Source organism: Rhincodon typus, chromosome 38 (assembly GCF_021869965.1).
Source record: "Rhincodon typus isolate 14 chromosome 38, sRhiTyp1.1, whole genome shotgun sequence".
NCBI lineage: Eukaryota > Metazoa > Chordata > Chondrichthyes > Orectolobiformes > Rhincodontidae > Rhincodon > Rhincodon typus.
This window is the reverse complement of record NC_063369.1, coordinates 20,700,466-20,727,090: the sequence shown is the minus strand read 5'-3', so window position 1 is coordinate 20,727,090 and position 26,625 is coordinate 20,700,466. Positions and strand designations below refer to the sequence as shown.

General features: G+C 41.6%; 1 protein-coding gene across 1 annotated transcript in view; it reads right to left on the bottom strand.

Moving 5' to 3' along the window:
* Window positions 1-26,625, bottom strand: part of pkn1a (protein kinase N1a) — a 255,923-nt gene that overhangs the window by 99,830 nt on the left and 129,468 nt on the right. The window contains exons 7-11 of the mRNA XM_048617854.1: window positions 18,114-18,327; window positions 13,370-13,573; window positions 9,852-9,961; window positions 4,342-4,485; window positions 1,606-1,681 (exon numbers count right to left, since the gene is read on the bottom strand). Coding sequence (XP_048473811.1) covers window positions 1,606-1,681; window positions 4,342-4,485; window positions 9,852-9,961; window positions 13,370-13,573; window positions 18,114-18,327 — 748 coding nt within the window. The remainder of the gene's footprint in view (window positions 1-1,605; window positions 1,682-4,341; window positions 4,486-9,851; window positions 9,962-13,369; window positions 13,574-18,113; window positions 18,328-26,625) is intronic.

The following is a 26,625-nucleotide window of genomic DNA, read 5'->3' as shown; positions in this document are numbered from 1 at the left end:
ATATGGGATGCAAAACTTTTGGCCCACCATGTCTATGCCAACCAACAAATGGCATCAGACTACACTAATCCCATCTACCTGCACTTGGTCCATCGCCTACTATGCCCTGACATTTCAAGTACTCATCCAAATATTTCTTAGATTGTTGTAAAAATCTGTCTAGTTTACTAATATCCTTCAAGGAAGAAAATCTGCTATCCTTAACTCGTTCCAGACCCTCAGCAATGTGGTCGACTCTTAACTGCCCTTTGAAATGGCCTACCAAGTCACTCAGTTCAAGGGCAATTAGGAAAGCGCAACAAATATTAGCCTTGCCTATGATGCCCACATTCCATAAAGGTATAAAGAAAACCTTAAGTCCTATATGCATGGTCTGGCACATTGAAGCATTATTCTGACCAGTCCGGCTGGTAGAGTGCATGACTGATGTCGAAGTTACTGTTTGACTTTTGCATTCTGCTAAATTAGCAGATCCCAGTGAGAATGGAAACAATGCCATCATTGAGCTTGCACCTTTAGACTAGAAGAAAGCGATACTCATGAGGGCTGTGCTCCAGATGGTTGGTGAATGATACCCTGAAAGAAAGGGCATGCTGGTGAGACCACAGAACAGAGTCACTCACAAAAATTAAAGCCCATGGGAGTGAACAGGGTTTCTTGGTTGCGACATTACTTAAGGCGTAGAAAGCAAAGCATAGTGGTGAATGTTTGACTTTTCAGACTCAGGGGACGCACATATTGGGCTCTTTAATTAGAGCTAGAGTTAAATGTGAATTAAGTTGAAGTAAGGTAAAGTAAGATTTAAAGTTGAAGTTAAGTTAGATGAAGTAAGAAGTAAATGTTGCAACAAATGTATGTTTTATATTGAGTATTGGTACCTAAGGAGTTAAATAAAGGAGGGCTTGTTTAATTAAAGTCTGTGTTGACTCTCTGTCTTTTGTCTGTCAAACAAGGGAAAAATATCTGAGTAAAATGTTTGAGTATTCCATTCAGGTAACAGTACCATCTAGAGATGTAACCATTAATGCACCAGGCTCCTTCAACAGCACTTTCCAAACCTATGACCTCCATCATCTAGAAGGTCAGTGCAGCAGATACATGGGGACACCCCCTGCAGATTCCCTTCCAAGCCACAAGCTATCATGGATTGAATTGAATTAGCTTTATTGCCACATGTACGCAAATGAGAACAGTGAAAAGTTTAGGCGCAGCATTACAGCGCCATCTTGGGTACACAGGCGCCTAGGTACAGATACTTAAGATCAAATTCTTAGGAAACAAAAACAAATTAAAGAAATAAATAGTCAGCATTATAGATCATAGGAACAAATTAGAAAAATAAAGAAGTTAAAAAGTTCAGAATATCACCATTCCTTCACTGTTGTTGGAGCAAAATCCTAGAACTACCTTCCTAAAAAGCACCACTTGGACTGCAGTGGTTCAAGAAGGCAGCTGAACATCACCTTCTCCCAGAGCAATTAGGGTTGGGCAATAAATAACAGTGACACTCACATCCCATGAATGAAAAAAAAAGTAACTTAAATTGAAAGTAACCTGATCTGACAGGTAAATTCCATTGAAGAGACTGAAACAATCACACTTTACCTTGCTGTTTGGAGAAAATCTTCTTTTGCCGTTGCAGTTTGGGTATTCGTTCAATCACAGGATTAGAAAACGTGACCTGAGAATAACAACAACATTGTGGAAGCCAGGAAGTGTTATAATACAGAAGGAATCAGCCATGAAATTAACCAAGCACTTCAGTTGGTTAATGTGGGACTGCACCTCAAAAACCTCTGCTTCTGAACAGAAAAGACTTACGCGCACTTATCACAGAACTAGATGTGAAAGCAGATGCAGGTATAGTCCTGTATGCATATACCCCTAGATAAATATTGAATACCAGAATTCCCCAAGCCCTCACACTCTCACCATCCCTGGTGTGTACTGGCTTCTTTCCACTACACAGATGTACACTTTTCCCAGCTATTCTACACAGACACAGACACAGACATCCTCTTCCCTATTTAAATGTGCACACACACACACACAACGCCCAACCCAACCTGCACATGCATTCACTAGTATGTATTCCCCAAGTACCTTACACAGTCCCTAGCCTGCATATTTTCATCCGTGCATACATGCAACTACCTCTGCATACACTCCCCTCCTCCCCTACACCACAAACCCACCTCTTCCACATGCACTCACTTCCATCTGTGCATCTACACACTCTTGCATAAGTATATACACCTCGTGTAACTAAATGGTATTGGTATAAGTTCAATTGATCTCTCTGCTCCCTAAGCCAATGCTGCAAAAACCTATTTCATTGGTCTCCGATACGTTGATAGTAAGGCAAGTAAAATCAAACCAGAGACCGTTGCTGACATGCTCTGCTCTGTGTCCTCCCATTCCAAAGCTGTTTAACCCCCACTTGACAGAGATAAACAAGCCCATTTTCTACATTTAACAATTTAGGCCTTTCCTCCTAAACAGCCTCAACAAAACCCTCAGTGCCAGGTTCATCGGGAAGGGCAGTAGAACTTAAAATCTAAACTCAAGTTGAAAACCTTCATGTTTAGCTTTTTTTTTTACAGTCAACATCACATCACTATGAGATAAGGAAGACATAAATGCTGAGCATGTCGTACTTAAAACTGAACCAAAGATCTTAATTTTCTTTTTTTATTTAACCTACTTGGTTATCGAATCGCTTCACAAGCGAAAGAACTCTGGTTCCAAGCGAAGCATAAACATTACGTGAACAGAGTCATGCTGCAGGGGCATGCCGGTCCATAACCCACAAGTCAATGGTTTGAAAACATCCTCTACAACTTGAGTGAATCAAAGATCTTACCTATTTTTCTAATCAACCTGCTCAGAGAAGTTACTACACACTTCTGGAACAGGAGGGACTCGAACCCAGGCTTCCCGGTCCAGGGGTAGGTCCATTACCACCGCATCACAAAAGCTACAATCAGATACCTTTTTTTTTTGCTTTTCTTTATTTAACCTATTTTTCCAATCAACCTGTTCAGGGATGTCATCACATACGTCTGGAGCAGGTGGGACTTGAAGCCAGGCCTCCCGGTTCAGGGGTAGGAAATCTACAGGTAGTTCTGCTATAATGCGTGTTTCATTAACGCAAATTGGCTGTAACACGATTGATGAATAGTGGACATTGTTTGGATAACGCAAACTTTCTGTGGTACAGTTATAGCAATTTCCCTATAATGCAATTTTCTAAGGCGATTTTCTACAGTGCGATATTCTACAGCGCAAGGTCACACAACTATCACATTTTCGGAGAAATACCTGTACTGCTATGCCAACCAAAGATCTTGAGTCACGCCTCATAAGCGGGAAAGCCTGCTTTCTGCCGCACCAATTAGGCTGTGCTGTAAGTGGCCCGTAATGTTAGGCAAACAATTTCCATCAGTGCCTGAACTAACAGTTGCCTAATCTTCCTACAGCTTTCTACACAGCTGGTTTCCAATTACTCGAAGACTGAGTGCATTATTAACTCAAACCAAATCTTATCCTAATTCAGCATCATGAAGAGCTGAAGGGGAAAGCAGCAATATTTACCAAATGCTCAGTTACCAAGTTAATACTCCAGCATGAGTACAAGTACCTCCCATGTAACTCATGCAAAATCCATGATCTCACCTCTTCTATGGAAACAGAGAGCTGAGCTCTTTCCCTAGTGGTAGGGAAATCGAAGCCTGAAGGAAAGACTTCCACTAGGCCAACAGGTCTCCTGCTTCAGATTCAGGACTGAAATGAGCCCTAGTGAAGAGATTTAGGTCACATCATTCGCCAGCTGAAACCTCAAAATGGTGTGTTAGGCTTTTTGAACCCAAATCTCATTTCCTAACTGTCATAGCCTCTTCTAACAATCCCTAATCTTCCTCCCTTTTTCCAATCTTTTGCCCCACAACTCCACCACTCCACTCACCATCCTTTTGCACTTCTCACTCCTGCCCACCTTAATTCATCTACTTTCCCTCCTCCCCAAAATTCCACCTTCTCTCCTGCAATCCCTTGCCTGGGTCCAATTATGCTTATGAATTTTGCTTTCCTTCCACTGCGCAATCTTCTGGTTATACTTGTGTACAGAAATATCACACAGAAAGTATTTGTGTGCATTGGGTCTTTAAACTGTGTCAATCTCCTGTGGTTTCTGTCAGTGAGGGAGCACAGGGGAAATAAGTAGGAGAAACTAAATTAAGGACTGAGGGGCAGCAAGGCCAAAAAAATGACAATACGATAATTTGCACTACATTTCTAAAAGTTTGCAACAGTCACAAAAGATCAGCGGAGTATGATGTGTACCTCTGTCAACAGCACCCCCTGAGGTTCCAAATCTAGCTGTATTTCATGCCGTTGGTTATCCAGGAAGTCTTCCAGTTTAAGATATTTTAAGGCACAGAGAGAACGCCAGTCCCGCCAGTAAACACTGATCTCTAATTCCCGAGACTGCAACATCAAAAAAAAAGATAAATTAAAATTCAAGCTTGCAGGTGAATCAAGAACAGCCTAGAAATCTATCAATTACTCCATCAGACAAACTAACTGCCCCTGAGTTTTAGCTTTACTCTCTCCACCTCTAGGTATCAGGTAACCGGCTCATCAGGTCATATTTAACCAGTCTGGACACGTTTGCACTGCAACATTTGATATAACATTTCTGTTCTAGGGTCGAAAACAATTTTGTCAATGGTGAACAGCAATCAGCCCAGCACCATTTCCAACCTTGCCCCAGCCTGAATACCCAATTTTAACTCCCACTTTCTACTCTACTTCTTGCCTCAACTCCACAAGTTCTGAACTTCAGGAATCTGCTCTTTGTCATCTATCAAAGACCTGTTGAAAGTCCATCTGCTGCATTACTGTTGTTTACTTTTGCTGCAGTTATTTCCTAAATGGTGAAACTGCAGAGCTCCGAAATACAGAGGGATCTGAGTGTCCTCATGAATTAATCATAAAAGGTTAACATACAGGTACAGCAAATAATTAGGAAAGCTAATAGAACATTACCAATTATCACATGGGGAACTGAATACAAAAGTAGGGAGGTTATGCTTTAGTTATAAAGAGCATTGGTGACATCACATCTGTACACAGTATGGTACATAGTACTGATAACTCAATTTAATAAAGAATGTAAATACATTCGAGGCAGTTCAAAGGTTTACTAGCCTAATACCTGGAATGAGTGGGTAGCTTTATGAGGAAAAGTTGGACCTGCTATAGTTTTAGAAGAGTAAGAGGAAACTTGATTGAAGTACATGATCCTGAGAAGTCTTGACAAGGTAGATGTGGAGAGGATATTTCATCTTATGGGAGAATCTAAAACTAAGAGTCACCATTTAAAAAATCACAAGTCACCTATTTAAAACAGAGGCAACATCTTTTTCTCTCTCAAGATCGTGAGTCTCTTCCTGAAAAGCTGGTGGAAGCAGAGTCCATGAGTATGTTAAAGGCAGAGATGGATAAATTCTTAAATAAAACAGAACTGTGGATGCTGGAACTCTGAAACAAAAACAGAAAAATCTGGACAAACTCAGGTCTGGCAGCAGCTGGACAGAGAAAGCAGAACAGAAAAAGTGTCACTGGATACAAAATGTTAATTCTGCTTTCTCTCCACAGATTCTGTTATACCTGCTGAGTTTCTCCAGCAGTTTCTGTTTCTAGTGTGGATGAATTCTTGTTAAGCAAACGGGTGAAAGGTCATCAGGGGTACGCAGGAATGTGGATTTGAGATTGCAAACAGATCAGCTATAGAAACATAGAACACTGCAGCACAGGAACAGGCCCTTCAGCCCATCACATCTGTGCCAACCATGATGCTATTCTGAACTTATCCTATCTGCCTGCACATGGTCTGTATTGCTCTATTCTCTGCCTGTTCATGTATCCGTCTAAGTGCCTCTTAAACATTGCTAACATATCTGCTTCTAACACCTCATCTGGCAGCATGTATCAGGCATCCACTAACCACTGCATAAAAGAAATCCTTGCACATCTCCTTTAAACATTTCCCCTCTCACCTTAAACCTATGTTTCCTAGTATTTGACATTTCTATCTTGGGCAAAAAATTCCAACTATCCACCTTATCCACGCCCCTTGTAATTTTATGTACTTCTATTAGGTTGCCCTTCAGATGCCAATGCTCTAGTGAAAACAATCCAAGTTTGTCCAACCTCTCTTTTATGGTGACTACTCCAATCCAGACAACATCTGGGTGTGGCAAACAATGCTGCACAAAATACTCTATATGTGGCCTAAAGTTTCATATAGCTGCAATTTTACTCGCCAACTTTTAGACTCAATGCTTAACCAATGAAGGAAAGCATGCTGAATGCCTTCTTTACCACCTTATCCACTCCTGTTGCCAGTTTCAGGGATCTATGGACTTGCATCCCAAGATCCCCCTGTATATCAATGCTCTTAAGGGTCCTGTCATTTATTGAATACTTACCTCTTGCATGTGACCTCCCAAAATGCATCACATCACACCTGTCCGGATTAAACACAACCTGCCAACTTTCTCCGTCCAACTTTCCTTCTGTATCCATTGATAACCTTCCTCACAATCTACAACTTTTTGTGTCATCTGCAAACTTACTAATCGGACCACCTACATTTTCATCCAAATCATTTCTATGTTCCAGCACTGATCCTTGCAGAACACCACCGGTCACAGACCTGTAGTCAGAAGAACACCCCTCCGCAACTAACCTCTGTCTTATATGGCCTAGTCAATTTTGTATCCAACTTGCCAACTCACCATGGATGCCATGACATTTGGTCTTCTGGACCAGCCACGATCTTCCTGAATGGTAAAGCAGTCTCAAGGAGTTGAATGGGATACTCTTGGTCTTAATTTGTACGTTCATATGTACAAATTCCTAAGTACCTTCCTTTTAATCTTCTTAGGCTCTAATTACATTGATTTCTTTTTCTTTATGAAATGTAAATTAGCTGTCCACCAACTCTTTGGTATCATTCACTCTTCTATTAAACTTTTAAATACCTCTGCTATCTCTTCTATAGCTTTTTTTTATATGCATAGTTGTAATCACTCTGGACCAGGAGACTTCATTCTCTCCAAGTTCATTTAGTTTATCAACGGTTTGGTAGAAGAATTAGTGGTGGTGATGGGTAGCGACATGAATTAACAATTAAATTTTATACACTCAAGAGTCTCTAACCTTATATATACACAAATCTTTAATCCTTGAATTTACAAAGAGGTATCCAATACAACAGCAACAACAATATAATTATGGTTAGACTGCAGCTGCATACCCAAATCTGTACAGGGCACTTTAGGAAGCTTTTCAAGGCATTGAGAAAACTTAAAAGTAGATTTACAACAGTGCCAGTGGCAAGGGACTTCAGTTATGAAGAGAGATTGGAGAAGCTGGGATTGTTCTCCTTACAGCAGGGACGATTAAGGGGAAAGTCAACAGCATCCATCAAAATCATGATGGATTTCAGGTATAGTAAACATGAAAAATGTGCTTCCAGCGTTAGGAGAGTTAACAACCAGAGAACTCAGATCTGAGGAAACTGGTAAAAGAACAACCTGGGAGGTTTTTTATATGTACTGATTTATAAGGAATTGGAAGGCAATGTGCCTGAGAAGGCAATGAAAACAGTTTCAACAGTAACTTTTCTAAAGACAACTGTACGCGTGGGGAGCAGAAAAACAGCAGAGAATTAGCACCAAGTCTAACACTCTTGCAAAGAGTCAGCACAGGAATAAAAGGCTGAATGACTTTCTATGCTATCTGATTCTACAATCTCACTCCTTTTTATCATAAATGCCTTAATGTCTGCTTTGATCTTTTATTCTACCGCCTGCCTCTCCCAACTAAGTAATTAGGCAACATAAGTGTTCAAAAATTCTAACTCTTATTTTCCTGTCTACGAAACTTTCCTGTGCACTCATCTGTGGCAATGTCCCACTGTACTGTTCCTCTTCCATTTACCTGTCTGCAGAATAGTTCATTACTACATTTTATGCTTTTTTGACAATTTCTCTTCTTTTAAGTGATTCTGAGTCCCTGCCGAACCACCTGACACTTCAGCATATACCAGTTTTCAAACTTATCTTAATTTCTTTATTTATACATTGATGCTTTCATGTTTCCTCATTTGTTCTTATTCTTTTACAGAATATATATCTCCTGAACTCTATGCAGCTTTTCAGTGCTTTTCCACTGATAACTTATCTTTGTGTCTTGTCATGGCATTGCATCTGGTGTCCACAGAACTATGCCTCAGACATGCATTCTCCTGATTTGGCAAAATAAGTTGTTATCTTGTTTATTTTGTTAACTGCTGTTGGGCAAGGTTTAGGTATCGGACTTCTGACTTTGTCCACCCCCGTCCAACACCGGCACCTCCACATCAGGGCAAATTTTAGATATGGTCAGTACTGAGCCGACAATCATTTTTTGTCTTTCAGTCTTATCCAATTCAGCAAGATTGGTACCAATCAACGGCTGAGTAAGAATCTGCTTCTACCTGACCTGACTTTATCTCCTAAAGATCCACCTGTTTACAAATTTCATTGTAATGTCCCTGTGTTCCTTCCTCCATCATACTCTACTGCCCCATCACGCAGTTTAGGATCTTCAGCATCCCTCTTGCTGATCATTCAGGAACATTGTGCTGTATTCACCTCCCATTTGTCACCACAAACCAACTCTGTCAAACTCCCCAAGCCACTTCCTGTAAGGATTCCCAGGGGGCCTGACACAATACCAAGACTGCACATTCAAATCTGACCCAGAAGGTTTTAGGTCCAAAGCCCACACAAGAGACTTAATAAAATGTACAATGACATTCTGGTGCAGTTAACAGTATATGTCAAGTGATACACTAAACTGAGATCACGTGATTTGCTCTGGCAAATTAATTGTCATCTTTCCTACGTTACAAGTGTACTTTTATCACTATAAAGCACTTTGGGGCATTCAGAATTAATGGAAGATATGCTTTCATTGCATTGTTCAGCACTGATCCCCAAGGAAAATACATACAGCACATTTTCCCAGTACTGATCCCTAAGGTACCACACACTGTACATTCCCTAGCACTGATCCCTGAGGTACCACACACTGTACATCAACCAGTATAGATTCCTGAGGTAGCACACACTGTACATCAACCAGCATAGATCCCTGAGGTAGCACACAGTACATTCTCTAGCATCACCATGTTGGGTTTCAAACCCACATCCCTAAAATATTAACCTGGCATTGTGGATTTTTAGTCCAATGACAAAAGCCCTACTCTACCATCTCCTCGAAAGCATTGATTACACTCTTAATGGACTGCAACAGTTCAAGGAGACAGCGCAGCATCCACATTCTCAAATGTAATTATTGAAGGGCAATAAATGCTGGTCCAGCCAGAGACTCCCCACATCCTTGAATGAAGAAAACAAAGCAAATCAATCATCTTTTTGGCAGTGCTTATATCTCCATAGAGTTCACCAACTCCCAAACTATTAAGAGAACCATAAAACCCACCTTAATATTGACCCCCTGCAGCCCAGAATTCACTGTTCCTTGAACAGTAGTCATGTATGCATTGAAAGCAGGAAAACAACACTATAAATAATCACAAAGAGGGACTGGGATGTGTGCTCTCACTCAGATATCTTCTTCAAAGAATACTCAGCATCACAGCACTTTCCTTCAGGTCTTGTCCTTCTGGACGATTCATCTGGAGGTAAAGCACCCAAACATAAATACACACCGCCCCCCACCCCTGAAAAGGGTCTGTGGGAATCTATGGGTGACTTGCTATTCATCTTCATACTCACACGCTCCAGCTCCACTGTGAAGGTTTGATTCCATGATTGTTCACCAACTGCTTTCCATGCCGTCTGTCCCACAACTGTGTTATCAAGCTTGAGGACGGCACTCACATCATCTAGAGAATGAAAAGGTGATAGGTTAGAGGTCATCAGAATGACCAGCTCATCACAATGAGTATCAAGGGTGAATCTTGTTCCTTCCTGAGTGCTGTCTCCTGTGAGGCCTCCATTAATTCACCCAAATTTCTGCTCTCAAGTCTACCACCAGAGTACATGTAATCCCATCCTTATCTGCTTTCCAATTATGTTTAACGAGGTGCCAAATGAAAGGCTGGTTAACAAAATTGAGGACCAGGAATAGAAGTGTCAGTACCAGTTTAAGTTGGCTGAAGGACAAAATTGACTTGTGGCAAATGGTTCTTTTTCAGACTGGAAAATAGTCAACAGTTGGATCAATACAGGAAATACTCCTTTAGAGTTTATGTATACTTAACATAAAAATAGCAAATGACAAATGACTCAGATATCGGAATACAAACTAAAGTTTAAAAATTTGCTAACGATACCAAACTTTGAAGGGCATTCAACAAAGAGGATGATGCAACAACACATAGATGAGCAAGAGGAGTGTGAAGGCAAGTGGAATATGGAACTTTAATATTAATAAGTATGAGATGATGCATTCTGACAGGAGAGGCAATGTAGCCTTAATGGCACAATGCTCAAGGATGTGCAGGAACAGATAGAATTTGGGGCTCATGTGCACAGCTCTTAGAAAATGTCAGTACACACACAGCAATTAACAAAACGTAAGGGATTTTGGGTTCATAAATAAATAGATATCCTGAGAGCGGGGAAGTAATGCTGAACTTTAATAATGCTCTGGTTAGCCCACAACTAATATACTGCGCCCTATTCTGGTCACTATAATCTAGGAAGAACACATTGGCCCTGGACAGGGTGGGGAGAATGATTTACCAGAATGGTTCCAAGGGTGAGGGAATTTGGCTACAAGAGAAGCTGGGATTGTTCTCCTTCAAGCAATGTAAATTGAAGGAAAGTTTGACAGATGTAAAAGTTTATGATGGATACAGATAAAGAAAACCTGTTCCCGTTAACTGATGGTACAAGGATTAGGAGGACATAGATAGGAAAATATAGAAACATAGAAAATAGGAGTAGGCCATTTGGCCCTTCTAGTCTGCTCCACCATTCAATACGATCATGGCTGATCATCCAACTCAACAGAATCTTGCATATTCCCCAATATCCTTTGAATATAAATGGATCAGTCAAATAGGCAGGTCAGTGGCAGGTAGTGTTTAACCCTGATAAAAGTGTGAAATGGAAGAAGTAACAAGACAAGGGAGTACTCAGTGAATGGCAGGGCACTAGTAAGGTCAGAGGAGCAGAGGGATTATGGGGCGTTTGCCCACAAATGTCTGAAGGCTAACAGGGTAGTTTAAAAAGACATATAGAACACTTGCCTAGATCAGTCAAGGCACTGATTATAAGAACAGGGATAGGAAGGATGTGATTGCAGTGGAAGGGGTGCAGAGGAGATTCACCAGAATGTTGCCAGGTTTGGAGCATTTTAGCTGTGAAAAGAGGCTGGATAAGCTGGGGTTGCCTTCTTTAGATCAGAAAGACAGACAGGGGGCCTGACGGAGATACAAAAATTTATGAGGGGCATGGACAGGAAAGAATAGAAAGCAGCTATTCCCCTTATTTGAATGGTTAATAATGAGGGGGCATAAGGTGAAGGTCAGGAGATTTGCAAAGGAGATTTGAGGAAAAACTATTTTCACCCAGAGGATGGTGGGAATCTGGAATACTCTGCATGGAAGGGTAGTTGAGGTAGGAAAACTCACAACCTTTTCCAAAAAAAATACGTGGATGAGCACTCAAAATGTCATAAAACTTAAGTCAAAGGCTAGGTTCTGGAAAGTGGGATTAATGTAGATAGATTTGTACAGATTGGCCAAAGGGACTCTTGTGTACTGTATTTCTATGATTCGAGACGTGGTCACTGTCAATATCCCAATTTGAAATGATGCAGGGTAAAAAACAGCAATCTACTGCTCCTGTCTCAGAGATTAAGCATTCTGCCAATATTATCAGTTGGACAAACAATTTGCAGTGAGATAATGCTAGGAGGCAGAGATCACATACGTTAGAATAGATAGCCTGTATGCACAATATTGAATTTCAGGAAAAGAGAGACTGGTGTTTTTTCTGTCTTCCACAGAAGTGGTCATGACGACCATGGCAAGTCAACTTCATTTAAAAGACAACACCCAGGTTTTAGCCCAAAAATTCTTACTTTTCGATATATCTTGTGCTAGTTTTGAGAGCAGAGTTAGTGGGAGGATCATTTGAATATTTTCATAATTGTTCTTCTCTTTTTAAAAACTGTCAGAAAACAAAATCCTGGGAAAGCATTCATCCTGAACTCAAAGCCATGGTGAGCAACCCCTGAGACAGAAACAGGCAAAAACAGAAATAGTTGGAGAAAATCAGCAGGACCAGCAGCATCTGTGAAGAGAAAACACAGTTAGCGCTCCAAGCCAAATGAATCTTCAGTTCTGAAGAAGGGTCACTGGACTCGAAATTTTAACTCTGTTTCCTTTCCACAGAGGCTGCCGGATTTCTCCAGCAATTTCTGCGTGCATGTGTTTTGGATCTCCAGCATCTGTAGTTCCTTGTTTTATCATAACACTTGAGACAGTGTCATTATTGGCCAGTCCCAAGAACTGGCAATGATTTTAACACCTCGCAAATATTACTTGCCCTCACAAAAATTACTTGTGTACATGTTGACCTCCTACATACTGCCTAAAGAACAGCTGATCTTAAGAAAATTCGACTTATACAGGAATAGAAACAGTAAATTTCAAAAATGGCATAACTTCATGACATAATTCTCTGAAGTGTTAAATTTCAAGACTGCATTTTTTTCAATGCAAGAAGTCATCAAATAAAAAGGAGCTGAAGAGCTTGCTCATCTATCATCTTATGAGGAAAGATGGAATTTAGAAGAATGAGTGACTGTCTTAATGAGACACAAGATTCCAAGAGTCTTGACAGGGTAGATGCTGAGAGGAACTTTCCTCTCATGGGGGAATCTAGAACCAGGGGGCACAGTTTAAAGATAAGGGGTCATCTACATAAAGGCAGAAATGAGGAAGAATTTTTTTAATCCCAATGTAATCTTTGGAATTTCCTTTGCCAGACAGCAGTGAATGCTGGGCCATTGACATTGGGCAGACCTTTGACTGGCAAGCAAATCAAAGGCTTTAGGGGCTCAGGTAAGTAAGTGAAAGTAAAGTCACAGTCAGAACAGCCATCACCTTCTTGATTGGCAGATCAGGCTCAAGGGGCCAAATGGTCCACTCCTGCTCATTGTGATATTATGAATGTACTGATAGCTTTGACTGAGCAAGAGAAAACCCCTTAGCTAATTTTGAATCTCACAGCCAAACCATTATGATGAAAACATACAAGCTCTGTTAAATGCACTCAACTGGATAACTCTTCAGATTTGATAACGAGGTTGCGGCCACTGCCACTTCCACTTCTTCCGTACAGACCCCGGCTGGTCCTGCTCATGAAAGAAGTTCGACTCTCGTTGGGACTGTATGCAGGCAAGGGGACACCAGACCCACGAGATCGCCCTGGAACAGACTCTAAAAGACCTGTACAACCAACGATCCGGACCTCCAGTGTACCTGAAACAAGCAAACAGTAAACAGCAGAACAACCAATTGTGCTTTATCAGTAGTCCAACTCAATTAGAAACGGACTGTTTTCACATATTGTCCCCACCTCTCAATCTGAATTATTTCTCCATTATTTTGATCCTTACCAGTCCTAGAGACCATCTTTACAATCCCAAAATCGATGTAACCACCATACGCAACATTTCAGAGAGAAACCTGGCTGGAGCTGTCTTTTGTTTTATGTATTACTCCCAATGGGTTTTGTTCTGGTACAGTGGCAGTGTCCCTACCTTTGAACCAGGAAATCTGAGTTCAAATCCCATTTGCTCCAGAGATGTGACATAGTGTCAGGTTGATTAGAAAATATCTGTCCTACTCCTTGTGCTCCAACAGCTCGAAATATTTGGACAATCAAACAGCACAGAAAGAGGCCATTCTGCCTAGTCCACCTGTGCTGGCTTTTTGATAATGTGCCCAACTGCCCCATTCCTTACCCTGTGGCATGCAAATTTTCCACTTACTTATTCAAGTACTAAACAAAATTCTAAAAGATGGAACGGAGATTTTTTTTCTTGATTTGTGGTTGGATACCTAAGGCCCGCTGCTTGCAATTCCTACATCACTGAAATACAAAACAGTATTTGTGTCTTGGACACCATGTTTTCCAAGCATTTCCAGGTGCTCAAGTTCAAACTCAGGATTTCTGATCTTTGGGACAGTTCGAGTCACTTGAGTGCATCAGGGAGGTCGGGTTCTCTTTAGGTTGCAAGTTCCTGGAGGGGGCCACCCCACAGGCAGTAAGAGCTGAGGATCAGAGCTAATTGGAAGAGGCAGGAACTGCAGGAGTCTCCAAGATGGGCGTGTAGTTCTCAAACGAATACTCAGCACTGCGGACGACACGGCAAAGGAGTGAAATCCAAATCATGCTGCTAATGAGTGGAGCAACACAGGAGGGAGCAGCGAAAAGTTGAAGTGCAATTGTTACAGGCGAGTCCACAATTTGGGAGACAAACAACATATTCAGGCATGGTATAATATTACCTTGGTGTCAGGGAGAAGAACCCCACAGACAGCATGCAGAATATGTTACAGGGCCCACGACCAGAATTTGCAGTACAGTCGATGGCAATGAGAAAGCAAGAGGAGATCCTACAGTACATCCTACGTTGAAGGATTATTCCCAGTTGCATACAACAGTGAATGTTGAAACATGATACAATGAAGATCAATGTGAGGCTTGAGGCATATTGCACGAGCAAGTGCTTCAGGGTCTCGGGCCATTGAGTTCACCTCCAAGGCAGAGGTACCCATTCAAAAGGAAAGGGCTACACCTCAACAGGAATTGGAGCAATGCCCTCAGACAAGGTTCACTGGTATGGCTGGGGAGAATTTAAACTAAATTGGCATTTGGGATGGGGTGGGATATCTTAGAAGTGAGGAAAAATATGTGTAGACTTTAAGAATGTTGGACAGTATTAGGAAGGAAGTAGTAACAATAGATAGGAGCAGACTAACAGGACTGAAGAATACAAAGGCAGTTTTACAACAAGCACAAAGCACCGTGAATAAGATGAGTGAGCTACAAGTACAAATACCTATAGGAATATGATGTAGTGGCAAAAATGGAAACATGGCTCAAAAGTGATAAGGGCTGGCAGTTTACTATTCACAGTGTTAAGAAACGAAAGGGAAGGAGAAATGGGAGGCTGATTATCAGTACTGATTCAGAAAGGCATCCAAGTGCCAGAAAATGAGGATGTCCTTGAGACGGCAAGAATATTCTGCAAGAAAATCATTTGGTCTGATCTGCAAAGCAAACAAACTCAGATTGCACATGTGCAAGAACTATACAGAGGTGATATTGGAAGGAAGACCGAGACTTTAATTGCCCAAGTATCAACTGGGGCAATATTAGAGTAAAGGATCAGGAGGGGGAGGATTTTCTGAAACGTGTTCAGGAGAATCACCTTAACCCAATATGTGTTTGATCCAACTAGAAAAGACATATTGCTGCATCTGGTGCTGAGGAATGAGCTGCTCCAATTGAACCAAGTGTCTATGGGACAATAGCTGATGAAGAGTGAGCACCATACCATACAGTTTGGATAAGCGATGGAGAACTGAAAGAACAATCTAAAATGAATTGTCTGAATTGGAATAGAGCTGAGAGCAATGGGGAAATCTAGTCAGTATAAAACAAAACCAGATACTGTCAAGTAAAACTGTAATAGAACAATGAGTGCTTTTTTAAGGGGCTGACATTTTAGGTATAGATTAGTACATTTCAACAAGGATGAAAGATTAAGGGATACAAAGCTTCTTAGAAGAAGAAAGAGAAAGAGAATCCAAAAGATAAAAATTGATGCATGTCAGGTGAATTGAGAAGCAGGCCAAACAAAATACAGCAGATGAAAAGGGAGCTAAGTTTGGCAAAGAGAAAATAAAAATAGAATGACAGCCAACACGAAAGGTAACCCAAAAATTTTCCAATTGCAGGTAGTAAGAGGTAATGTGGAACCTATTAGGGACTAAGTAAGTGTCACTGCTTAGAGGCAGAGCAAGGCTAGATCACACAATGAGCATTTATATCAGTGTTTGCTAAAGAAAAGAATGGTGGCAAAATATCAGTGGGAGTGGGAGCAGTGAAGGTAATGGATGGACTGACAACTGAGGGGCAGGATGTATCTCAAAAGGCGGCTATGATGAGAGAGGATGGCATGATACTTTGCATCCCAGGCTGCAAGGGCTTCCCGTAACTTTCCGAGCTATGCAAGAAAGGGGCGGGGGAACGTGGGTCAGGCAACAAAACCGAAACTCATGTAATAGGAGGGGGAAGTGTCCAGGGAATGATAGACATCAGCGTTTGCCAATGGTCAGCGGTAGAAAATTGCTCTTTTTTGGCGTATAAATAAGATAGACATTAGGAGAGAGAAAAGTTTCAGAATTTGTCAATGATACCAAATTTGGAAGTGTGGCAAACAGTGAAGATAATACAAATAGAATGCAACAGACACAGACAGGTTAACAGAATTGGCAGACAAATGACAGGTTGAACTGAATGCAGAGAAGTGTGAAGTAAGCATTTGGCAGAAGGAATGCGAGAGGTAATACAGACTAAATGGCACGGTTCTAAAGCAGTTGCAAGGATTTTGGGCCTGAGGGTTCCAGTGATAGACCTTTGTTAACCATACTTCGAATATATCCTGTCACCTACAAAATTTACAGAATCTTGGCCTGCATAAAGAAGGACGGAGTACAAAAGCAAGGGAGTTGCACTGAAACTTTATAAAGCTCTGGGTAGGCCACATATAGAATAGTACATCCATCTCTGGTCACCACACTTTAGGAAAAGGAAAGACATGAGGGTTCAAGAGGGTGTAGAGAATATTTACCAGAACTGTTTCAAGGGAGAGGGATTTTAGCTGTAAGGTTAAGTCAGAGAAGCCAGGGTTGTTGCCCTTGCAGCGAAGGAGATGAAGAAGTGATTTGGTAGTTATTTAACAAGAATCCTAGAATCCCTCCAGTTTGCAAGGAGGCCATTCGGCCCATCGAGTCCACACTGATTCTCTGAAGACATCCCAGCCAGACTTAACCACCAGCCGTGTTTTCATAACCCTGCATTTACCATGGCTAATCCACCTAGCCTGCTCATCCCTGGATTCTATGGGGAAATTTAGCATGGCTGATCCAACTAACTGCACATCTATGGACTGTGGGAGGAAACAGAAGCACCTGGGGGAAACCCACACAGATACAGGGAGAACGTGCAAACTCCACACAGTCTCCCAAGGCTAAAATCGAACCTGGGTTTCCTGACACTGTGAGGCAGCAGTGCGAGCCACTGAGCCACTATGCTGCTGTAAATCAGATAAAGAAAGGTTTTTCCTTTAGCTGATGGTACAAGGATTAGGGGCCACAAACTTGATAATCAGGCCAAGACATGTGGAGTCATATGATGAAGGCTTTATAAACAAAATTACTGAGTGATAATGACCTGGAAGTTGATTTCCAAAGGAAATTGTTGGCCTCTTGAGGGGATGAACTTGCAGGGCTACAGAGATAGCAGAGGAGAATGGGACTGACTGGATTTCTCTACAGAGAGCCGGTATGGGCTCAATGAGCCAAATGGCTTCCTTCTGTGCCATTATGAATCAATAACTTCTGGGTTAGTCTCTCATTAAAGATTCTTAAATAGGATTGTATCAAGAGATGTATAGTTGCTGGCCCTGCTTCACAAAGGCTGTACAACGTCCTTGGAGAGTTTTTTTTAGATCTCAAATTAACAGCACATTCCACTGCAAAATCCCATAGTAAGTCAAAGGACAAGGGCACAAGGAGAGAATGCGCCATGCTGTTCACAGATAGTTAACAGCAAAATCTAGCCACTGAAAATTTTGAGGTAGAATGCTTTAGAAATCAAATTGGTTCACTAATATCCCTCATGGAAGGAAATCAGGCTGGTCTACATGTATCTCCACTCACAGGCTATGTGGCTGCCTGTTCAGGATACCCACATTCAAAAGAATAAGGAAGAAAAAAGATTGCATACCTGTCAGTGGTGATGGCTTGTAAAGTGTGCTATACTGGTTCTGTTGGTAAGAAGTGCTATTCCGATTGCTGAACGCTGGAGAGCTTGACATAACAAGTTCCTCTTTAACAATACAGCCTTTTGGATGATCTTCTGGGAGCTCATTTAATCTCTGCTCTAAAGAATGCTTTAATAAGTCCACCTTCTCACTCGACTCATTCAGCCTGGACTGAGCCTAAGTTTAAAAGCATATTTATGTGTAATAAATATCAGGTAAAACATTTATTAATAGCTATGCAGTATCCATGTGTGAGTTTGCTTTTAAAATAAGCATTTCAATGGCTACAAAAATTTCACAAATGGCTACTGAACTCACTCAGAATTAGACAGTGATTGAATCCAAAAGTTCAAAAAAGGCCATTCATCCCTTTAGACCTGTGCTAGCTCTCTGACAAATCTTATTAATTAGTGCCATTCCCCTGCTCTTTTAAACCTTTATTCTTCAAAAGTTCATCCAATTACAATCAAAAACTCTTTTTATAAAAAGAAAAGACAAAACGCTTAAATTTATATAGCACCTTTGGCAACCTCAGAATATATCAAAATATTTTGAACTTGACTGAAGTATTGTAAATCACAGTTATGGTCAAGCAGCTGAAATTGCATGCAGCAGAATCCCAAAAAGAGCAACGAGATATACGAGGGGAAAATCTTTTTTACTCCAGTGTTGGTTGTGGGATACAAAAACTGGCTAAAACACCACAAAGGACAGCCTTGATCTTCTCCCAACAGTGCCATGGGATTCCTGACATGCACCTGAAGACAGGCAGACAGAACCTAGGTTTAATGTCTCATCGTCTGCACTGCACAAGAATATCAGCCTGAATTGCTCCACATTCTCATTTGAAGATAAGAAAACTATCCACTCAGGCATGACTGACACAGAGTGTAGATTCTAATCTAAACATCTACTTCCTTCATTTTCCTGCTAATTTAGTTACTGGATCCTTTGGTATTCCAAATTCCTAACAGCTTTTCCTCATCGATCTCCAAGTTTTGAATACCTTCATCAGATTTCTACTTCACCTTCTATGTTCTTATGAATAATTATCCAAATCTCTTTTTATAAAACCCCTCCAAACCTAAACTTGTTAACAGACACAACGTGGAGTAGCAAGCTGCAGGCTAAGTTGTCTTAAAACCCATATGCAATTTACATGCAATTATACAATTTATGACGGAAATATAGACAACTACTCAGGAAAGATCAGTGCTGGCTGAACATTCCATGGTCAAATGGTCTGTCAAGTGCTTAACTCACACATTATCACCAGCCACTTCAGTAAGATGCCAAGGTGTCAAGAAGTGTCTCTAAAGTTCTCTCCTGAAGGGCCTGCTTCTGATTATAAGGTTGTATGCTCTGTGACTTTTTTACTTTTCCTACCTAGACTTCTCCACCAATAAAAAAATGTTTCTCACTATATAATGCACAAATTCATGTCATTTATCAAGTCTCAGAATCACAGAATTATAGTGCAGAAGGAGGCCAATTGGCCCTGTTATCTAGTATCTATATTCTATTACCTATCTTCTGCCTTTTCCCATATTCCTGCACACTATTTCTATCCAAATAACCACCCAATGCCCTTTTGAATTCCTAAATTGAACCTGCCTCAATCACGTTTCCAGGCAGTGCATCCTACATGCTAATAACTCGCTGTGTGAAAAAGATTTTTCTCATATCATGTTTGCTTCTTTTGCACGTCACTTTTAAAACGTTGCCCTATTGTCTTGTTTCTTTTACAAGCAGAAACAGCTTCACCCTATCTACTCTATCAAGCATGTAATGACTTTAAAAATCTTGATCAGGTCTCCTCTCAGCCTTCTTCTATGCAGGGAGAACAGTCCCAACTTTTTCAATTTATCCCCATAGGCGAAGCTTTTCATTCCTGGAACCATTCTAGTAAGTTGCTTCTGCACTCTCTCCAATGCATTCACATCTTTCTTATAACATGGCACCCATAGCAACACACAACACTCCAGCTGAGATCTAACAAGCGTTCAACATCACCTCTTTGTTCCTGTGGACTTGTCCTTTTGGAGTGCCACATTATCCCCTTCTTACAGTTTACGATTCTTCCAAGTTTAGTGTCACCTGCAAATTTAGAATATGTCCCCTGCACACTAAGATCCAGGTCATTAGTATGCATCAGGAAACCTAAGAATCCCGATTCCAACCTCTGGCAACTCCACTACAAACCTGCATCCAACCCAAAAATATCCTCTGACCATTATTTTTTGTTTTCTATAATTCATCCTATTGTGTATCAATGTTGCCACTGGCTCTTTCACACCATTACCTAAAACTTTCCTCACAGGTCTGCTATGAGGCACTGTATCAAATGCCTTCTGAAAATCCATGCATACCATGTTATAAGCATTATTCTCATCAATCTTTTCCATTGGAGACTGTAAGGACTGCAGATGCTGAAAGATAGAGTCAATAAATGTGGAGCTGGAAAGCACAGCAGGTCAGGCAGCATCTGAGGAGCAGGGAAGTCAATGTTTCATGCAGAAACCCTTCATCAGGACTGGGGAGAGAAGCCCAGAAATAAACAGAGAGAGGGGGGTGGAGATGGGGAGAGGGTAGGTAGAATGGAGACAGGTGGATGCAGGCAAGGGGTTATTGTCTAAGGTTTTGGAGTAGATCTGTAGCTCGGGTTGTGGATGTTGAGGTTGGTTGGCTCGCCAAACTGGTTTGTTGTTCCGCAGACATTTCGTTACCGTGCTTGGTAACATCCTCAGTGCAGCCTCTGATGAAGCGTCGGTGTGTTTTCCCGCCTGCTTTTAAAACTCTAGGGTCTGTTGCGATGGATTGCCTCACTTCCGGGTTTCCTCCGTAGTGGAATGTACATGGGGTCGAGTTCAATGTGTTTATTAATAACCTGTTTCGTGGAGTGCCATGCTTCCAGGAATTCTCGTGCTTGTCTCTGCCTAGCCTGTCCCAGGATCTTGGTGTTGTCCCAGTCGAAGTCGTGGTTCTCCTTGTCCATGTAGATTGAGATGAGTGAGTATTGGTCGTGTCTTTTTGTAGCCAGTTGGTGTTCATGTACTCTTGCTGTTAGTTTCCTTCCTGTTTGTCCGATGTAGTGTTTCCCCTTCCGGACAACAACACACTGCAGCAACATGGAACTACGCCAAGAGGAGGAGGAATACCACTTCCAAGTGTTCAAGGATAATGGATATCCAAAGAACTGGGTCAGGAGATGCCTACAGGCACAGCATCAGAAAGATTCTATACGCCCCGACACACTCATCACACTACCCTACATCAGGAACACGTCAGAACTCACCACAAGACTTCTACGACCGCTGGGCATCAGAGTGGTACACAAACCCACATCAATCCTACAACAAGTGCTCACCCGAACTAAAGACCCACTCCCCGCCATGGACAGGACCAATGTCATCTACAAGATCCCCTGCAGAGACTGTGAGAAACACTACATTGGACAAACAGGAAGGAAACTAACAACAAGAGTACATGAACACCAACTGGCTACAAAAAGACACGACCAATACTCACTCATCTCAATCCACATGGACAAGGAGAACCACGACTTCGACTGGGACAACAACAAGATCCTGGGACAGGCTAGGCAGAGACAAGCATGAGAATTCCTGGAAGCATCGCACTCCACGAAGCAGGCTATTAATAAACACATTGAACTCGATCCCATATACATTCCACTACGGAGGAAACCCGGAAGTGAGGCAATCCATTGCAATGGACCCCAGAGTTTAAAAAGCAGGCGGGAAAACACACCGATGCTTCATCAGAGGCTGCACTGAGGATGTTACCAAGCACGGTAACGAAACATCTGCGGAACAACAAACCAGATCGCTGAGCCAATCAACCTCAACAGGGGGTTATTGTGGTTGGTCAGTGGGAAGGGTGGAGCAGATAGGTGAGTCGGAACATGGACAGGTTGGGTGTGGAGAGATTTTGCAGCTGGTGAAGTCAATAATCAGGCCACCGGGCTGTAAGCTCCCAAGGCAAAATACTGCACGTTAGTTAAACATGATTTCCTCTTTAGAAATTCATGCTGACTCTCCCTAATTAATCCCATCTTTTTCCAAGAGACTTGATTTTATCCCAAATTTCTTTTCCAGAAGCTTCCCCACTACTGATGTTAAACTAACTAGACAGTAATTGCTGGAATTAGCCTTTTTTGAACAATAATTCTGGCAATTCTCCAGTCTTCTGACACTCCCTCCGAGTCCAGGAAAGACTAAAATATTATGGGCAGTGCCTCCACAATTCCTACCTTCACTTCCTTCAAATCTTTGGAAGCATCTCATTTGGTCCCAATGCCTTATTAATATTATAGAATTCTTAAGCTTCAAAAGAGGCAATTTGGCCCATCAAGTTACCAAAAAACCATCCAAAGAGCATCACACCCAGATCGAATCCACACACACACCCCACCCCCACCACCCAATTCCCCAAAACCCTTCCTTTACCGTGGCTAATCCTAACCTCTCCATCCCTGGACTCTACAGGGCAGGTTAGCATGGTCAACCCACCTAACCTGCCAGAAAGCCACGCAGACAAAGGGAGAAGGTGCAAACCCCACACAGATGGTAACTCAAGACTGAAATCCAGCTCGAGTCCCTGGTGCTGTAAGGCAGCACTACTAACTATTGAGGCATTATGCCTCCCCGCAAAAAAAAAAGCACTCCTTAGCAGCACGGTGGCTGAGTGGTTAGACCTGCTGCCTCATAGACCCAGGTACAATTTCACCCTCGAGTAACTGTGTGGAGTTTGTATATTTTCCCCACGTCTGCGTGGGTTTCCTCTGGGTGCTCCAGTTTCCTCCCACAGTCCAAAGATGTGCAGGCTAAGGCTAAATTGTCTGTAGTGTTCAGGGATGTGTAGTTAGGTGGGTTATAGAGGATGGGTCTGGGTGGGATGCTCTGAGGGTTGGTGCGGACTTGTTGGGCTGAAGGACCTGTTTCCACACTGTAAGGATTCTATGATATCTATGATGATGATTCACCATGCTAAAGTGCCCATAGTGTCCAGGGATGTGTAGATTAGGTCGATTAGCCATGGAAAATGAAGGGTTACAGGGATAGGGTAGGGTGGGATGCTCTTCGGAGAGTCGGTGTGGACTTGTTGGGCCAAATGGTCTGTTTCTACACTGTAGGGACCCTATGAATTAACTTGTGCACACCCCACCTCACAGGTGCCAGGTACTCCCCTTGGGAAATTGAACCCCAATCTTCCACATGACAGGCAGGGATACTTACCACTTTTCTGTCAAGGAGCTACTGTTATGTACTAACAGTCTATCAAAGATTTCTTCCCTGTTAAAAAAAAAGTGATCCCTTCTAGCAATAGTTTCCTTCTTTGTCACTATGGACTGGGTTACATCCTCCTCTTTTGTAAAGACTGATGCAAAGTTTTACTTCAACACTTTAGACATGTCCCCTGTCCCCATTTATGAATCCTATTTTTGGTCTCTGATGGGCCCTACTTGTCCATTAACCACTGTTTTACTATTTATATGCATATAGAAAGCTGGGATTTTCCTTCATATTAGGTAAGCCTTTTCTCATTAGTTCCTCTTTGCTTTCTTCACCCTCCCCAATCAACATTGATTCTCAACTGTATTTCTGCCTTACCCTTGTTAAAAACACCTTTTTTCTTCCTAACGTTACATCTCCCTTCTTTGCCATCCAGGGAACTCTGGATTTGTTTGTCCTAACTTTTACATTAGAGGGAATATGCTTCAACTGCTCCTTGAAGGTGACCCATGTTCAGTTCCCAATTTTCCTACCAAACTCTTGCTCCAATCAATCCTACTCTACTCTGTTCTAGCCCAATTGAAGTCAGCTCTGCACCAACTGATTTTTCTTGCTCTGGATTCTTGTTCATGTCATTCTACAACACCAACCTAAATCTAAGGATACAACAATCACTGTCTCCTAAAACATTCCCCACTTTCTCCACTTGGTCCGCTTCATTTCCAAGGACCAGGTCCAACAATGCATCTTTTACTGTTGGACTGGACCCATACTGCTGTAGGAAACTCTCCCTAACAATTCAGGAACACCTGTGCCTTATATGGTCAGTAATCCAGTCTTTGGATAATTTAAGTCTCCCGTTACAAAAGTAAGTCACATGAATAAAGATCAAATTTTATCTTTTAATAGAAGGCTGCCATGTTCAAGACCTGAAATTCTCAAATTGCCAGTTATAATCACCTGCCACAAGCGAGGAGGTAATGATGACAGAAGAAACTCCCTATGACAAAAATACAAGCAGTTTGGTTCACCACCCCTCTTTTACAGAGGTGGAATGGAGTTTCCATAAGAGTCCTCAACATGATTTTGGATCCCGTGAAGTCATGGCATCTCATCAAAAATGAACAATACAACTTCCAGAAGATTACCACGTTTTCCACCCACGCCTCCTCCCTCAAATGCTCGACCCAGTAACTCAAAGCTGGCCATCCGCAATGCTATGGTCCATCACCAACAGCAGAACTGTACTCAATCACAATCTGAACTCTAATGGCAAGGTGCACCCCTTAATCTGTCATTAACATCAGTTATGGGACCAATCACTTTCTTCTCACATAGGAAGAAATAAAATGAGAGGAGTAGGTCATTCAAACCCACAAGCCTGCTATGCCATTCAATAAAATGATGGCGGTGGACTCAACTGCACATTCCGGTGTGCTCCCAATAACCCCTTGTCTATCAAAAATCTATTATTTCACAAGCCATCCCAAAATGTATAAAATTCCAATTACAGCACAAAATTACCAATTTGCCTGACTGACTGACATTCATGACAAAAGTAATTTGCACCAAGTTTCATCATCAATACAAAAATACTACTTACTGTCTCACAAAATTTTAACAAAAGACAGAAAAGAAACAGTTCCTAATCTAAGCCTAGACAACTTAAACTATATCTCTTTTAAAAAAAAGCCCAAATACTCACACTCATTCACAATTAAGTCAGAAATAAAAAACAAATTTTTGACATATTATAGGTGGAAAATACATATAGACAGGGTTAACAAAATTTGGAAGGTCAAAAGTCTAGACCTTAAGGGTCTATTAAATTGTCTCCCAGTTCCTCTATATTTTTTAGCACTGATGACATACTGTTGTCTATAAACAATGGTTGTTTGTAAGTTCAATTGTTGAGCCAGTATACCTAGGTCTTTCCTTATACGAGATACCAAGGTGTAGAGCTGGATGAACACAGCAGGCCAAGCAGCATCAGAGGAGCAGGAGGAGGAGGAGGAGCAGGAGGAAGGCTTTCCTTATATGAATTCTTTTCTTTTAAGCTATCTTGGTTTTTCAGTCTTTCTCCTCAGCAGAGGAGAGACAAGAGATCAATACTTTCAGTGTACAGGCTCTGGATGTTTCTGCTGCCCTGGAACCCCACAACTCCATAACTAACTTTCCTTAACACAAATTGTGCCACTCATCTCAAAACCTCTCACCCCATCCCACTTCAAAAAGCAACACTGGTACAGCTGAAAATGTGCAGCACTTGATTTCCAAGTTGTAAAGCTTTGCTGGTATTTCAGCTCTAAAACAGTCCAATTTTCATTTCAGTATACTACCTTGTATAGTAGTACCAACCACAACAAAAACGAGGTGCCAATCTGGCAAAGTTACAACACCATGTCTATATATGCATTTTGAAAGTTTAGAATGGTGGTTGCCAATGAAAAAATGATCAGATGGGAAACCTCCTGACAGCAAAGCCCAGCACATCTGTACAAAAGGCAAAGCTGAAGCAACAATTTTCATCCACAAGTGCTTGATGGCTGATTCACCTTAATATGTCCCAGGTCCCAACCACCATATGTGCCAGACTCAAGATAATTCAATTAATTTCCTGAAGTATTATGAAATATGAAGTACTGAATGTAGTAAATAGGCCCTGACAACTTCTTGGCAATTAGGTTGAAGATTTTTGTGCTTCAGAACTTACCCTACTCCCAGGCAAACTGTTCTACAGCTACAAAAGTGGCACAAGTCCAAGAAAGTAAAAATTGTCCCTTTCATAAAAAAAACCACAAATTCAATCCAGCTAAATTTTTGCCCCCTTAGATTACACTCAAACATCAAATTGATGGTGGATATGCTATGCTATGGAGGCCTATGTTCACTGCTGCTCCGTCTAGAGTTTGCCAGGACCACTCAACTCATTACAGACTTCATTACAGACTTAGTGTATGCATGGAAAACACAGTTGAACTCCAGAGTTAAGGGTGAATTTCCCTGATGTTGAGGCAACATTTGACAGCATCAAGAAACCTAAGCAATTGTTTACAATTTACATTGATGATTTGGAGTTGGGGACTAAGTGTGGTATGTCAAAATTTGCAGATGACACTAAGGTGAGTGGTAGAGCAAAGTGTGTAGAAGACACTGAAAGTCTGCAAATGGATATAGATATTCTAAGTGAGTGGGCAAAGGTCTGGCAGATGGAGTACAATGT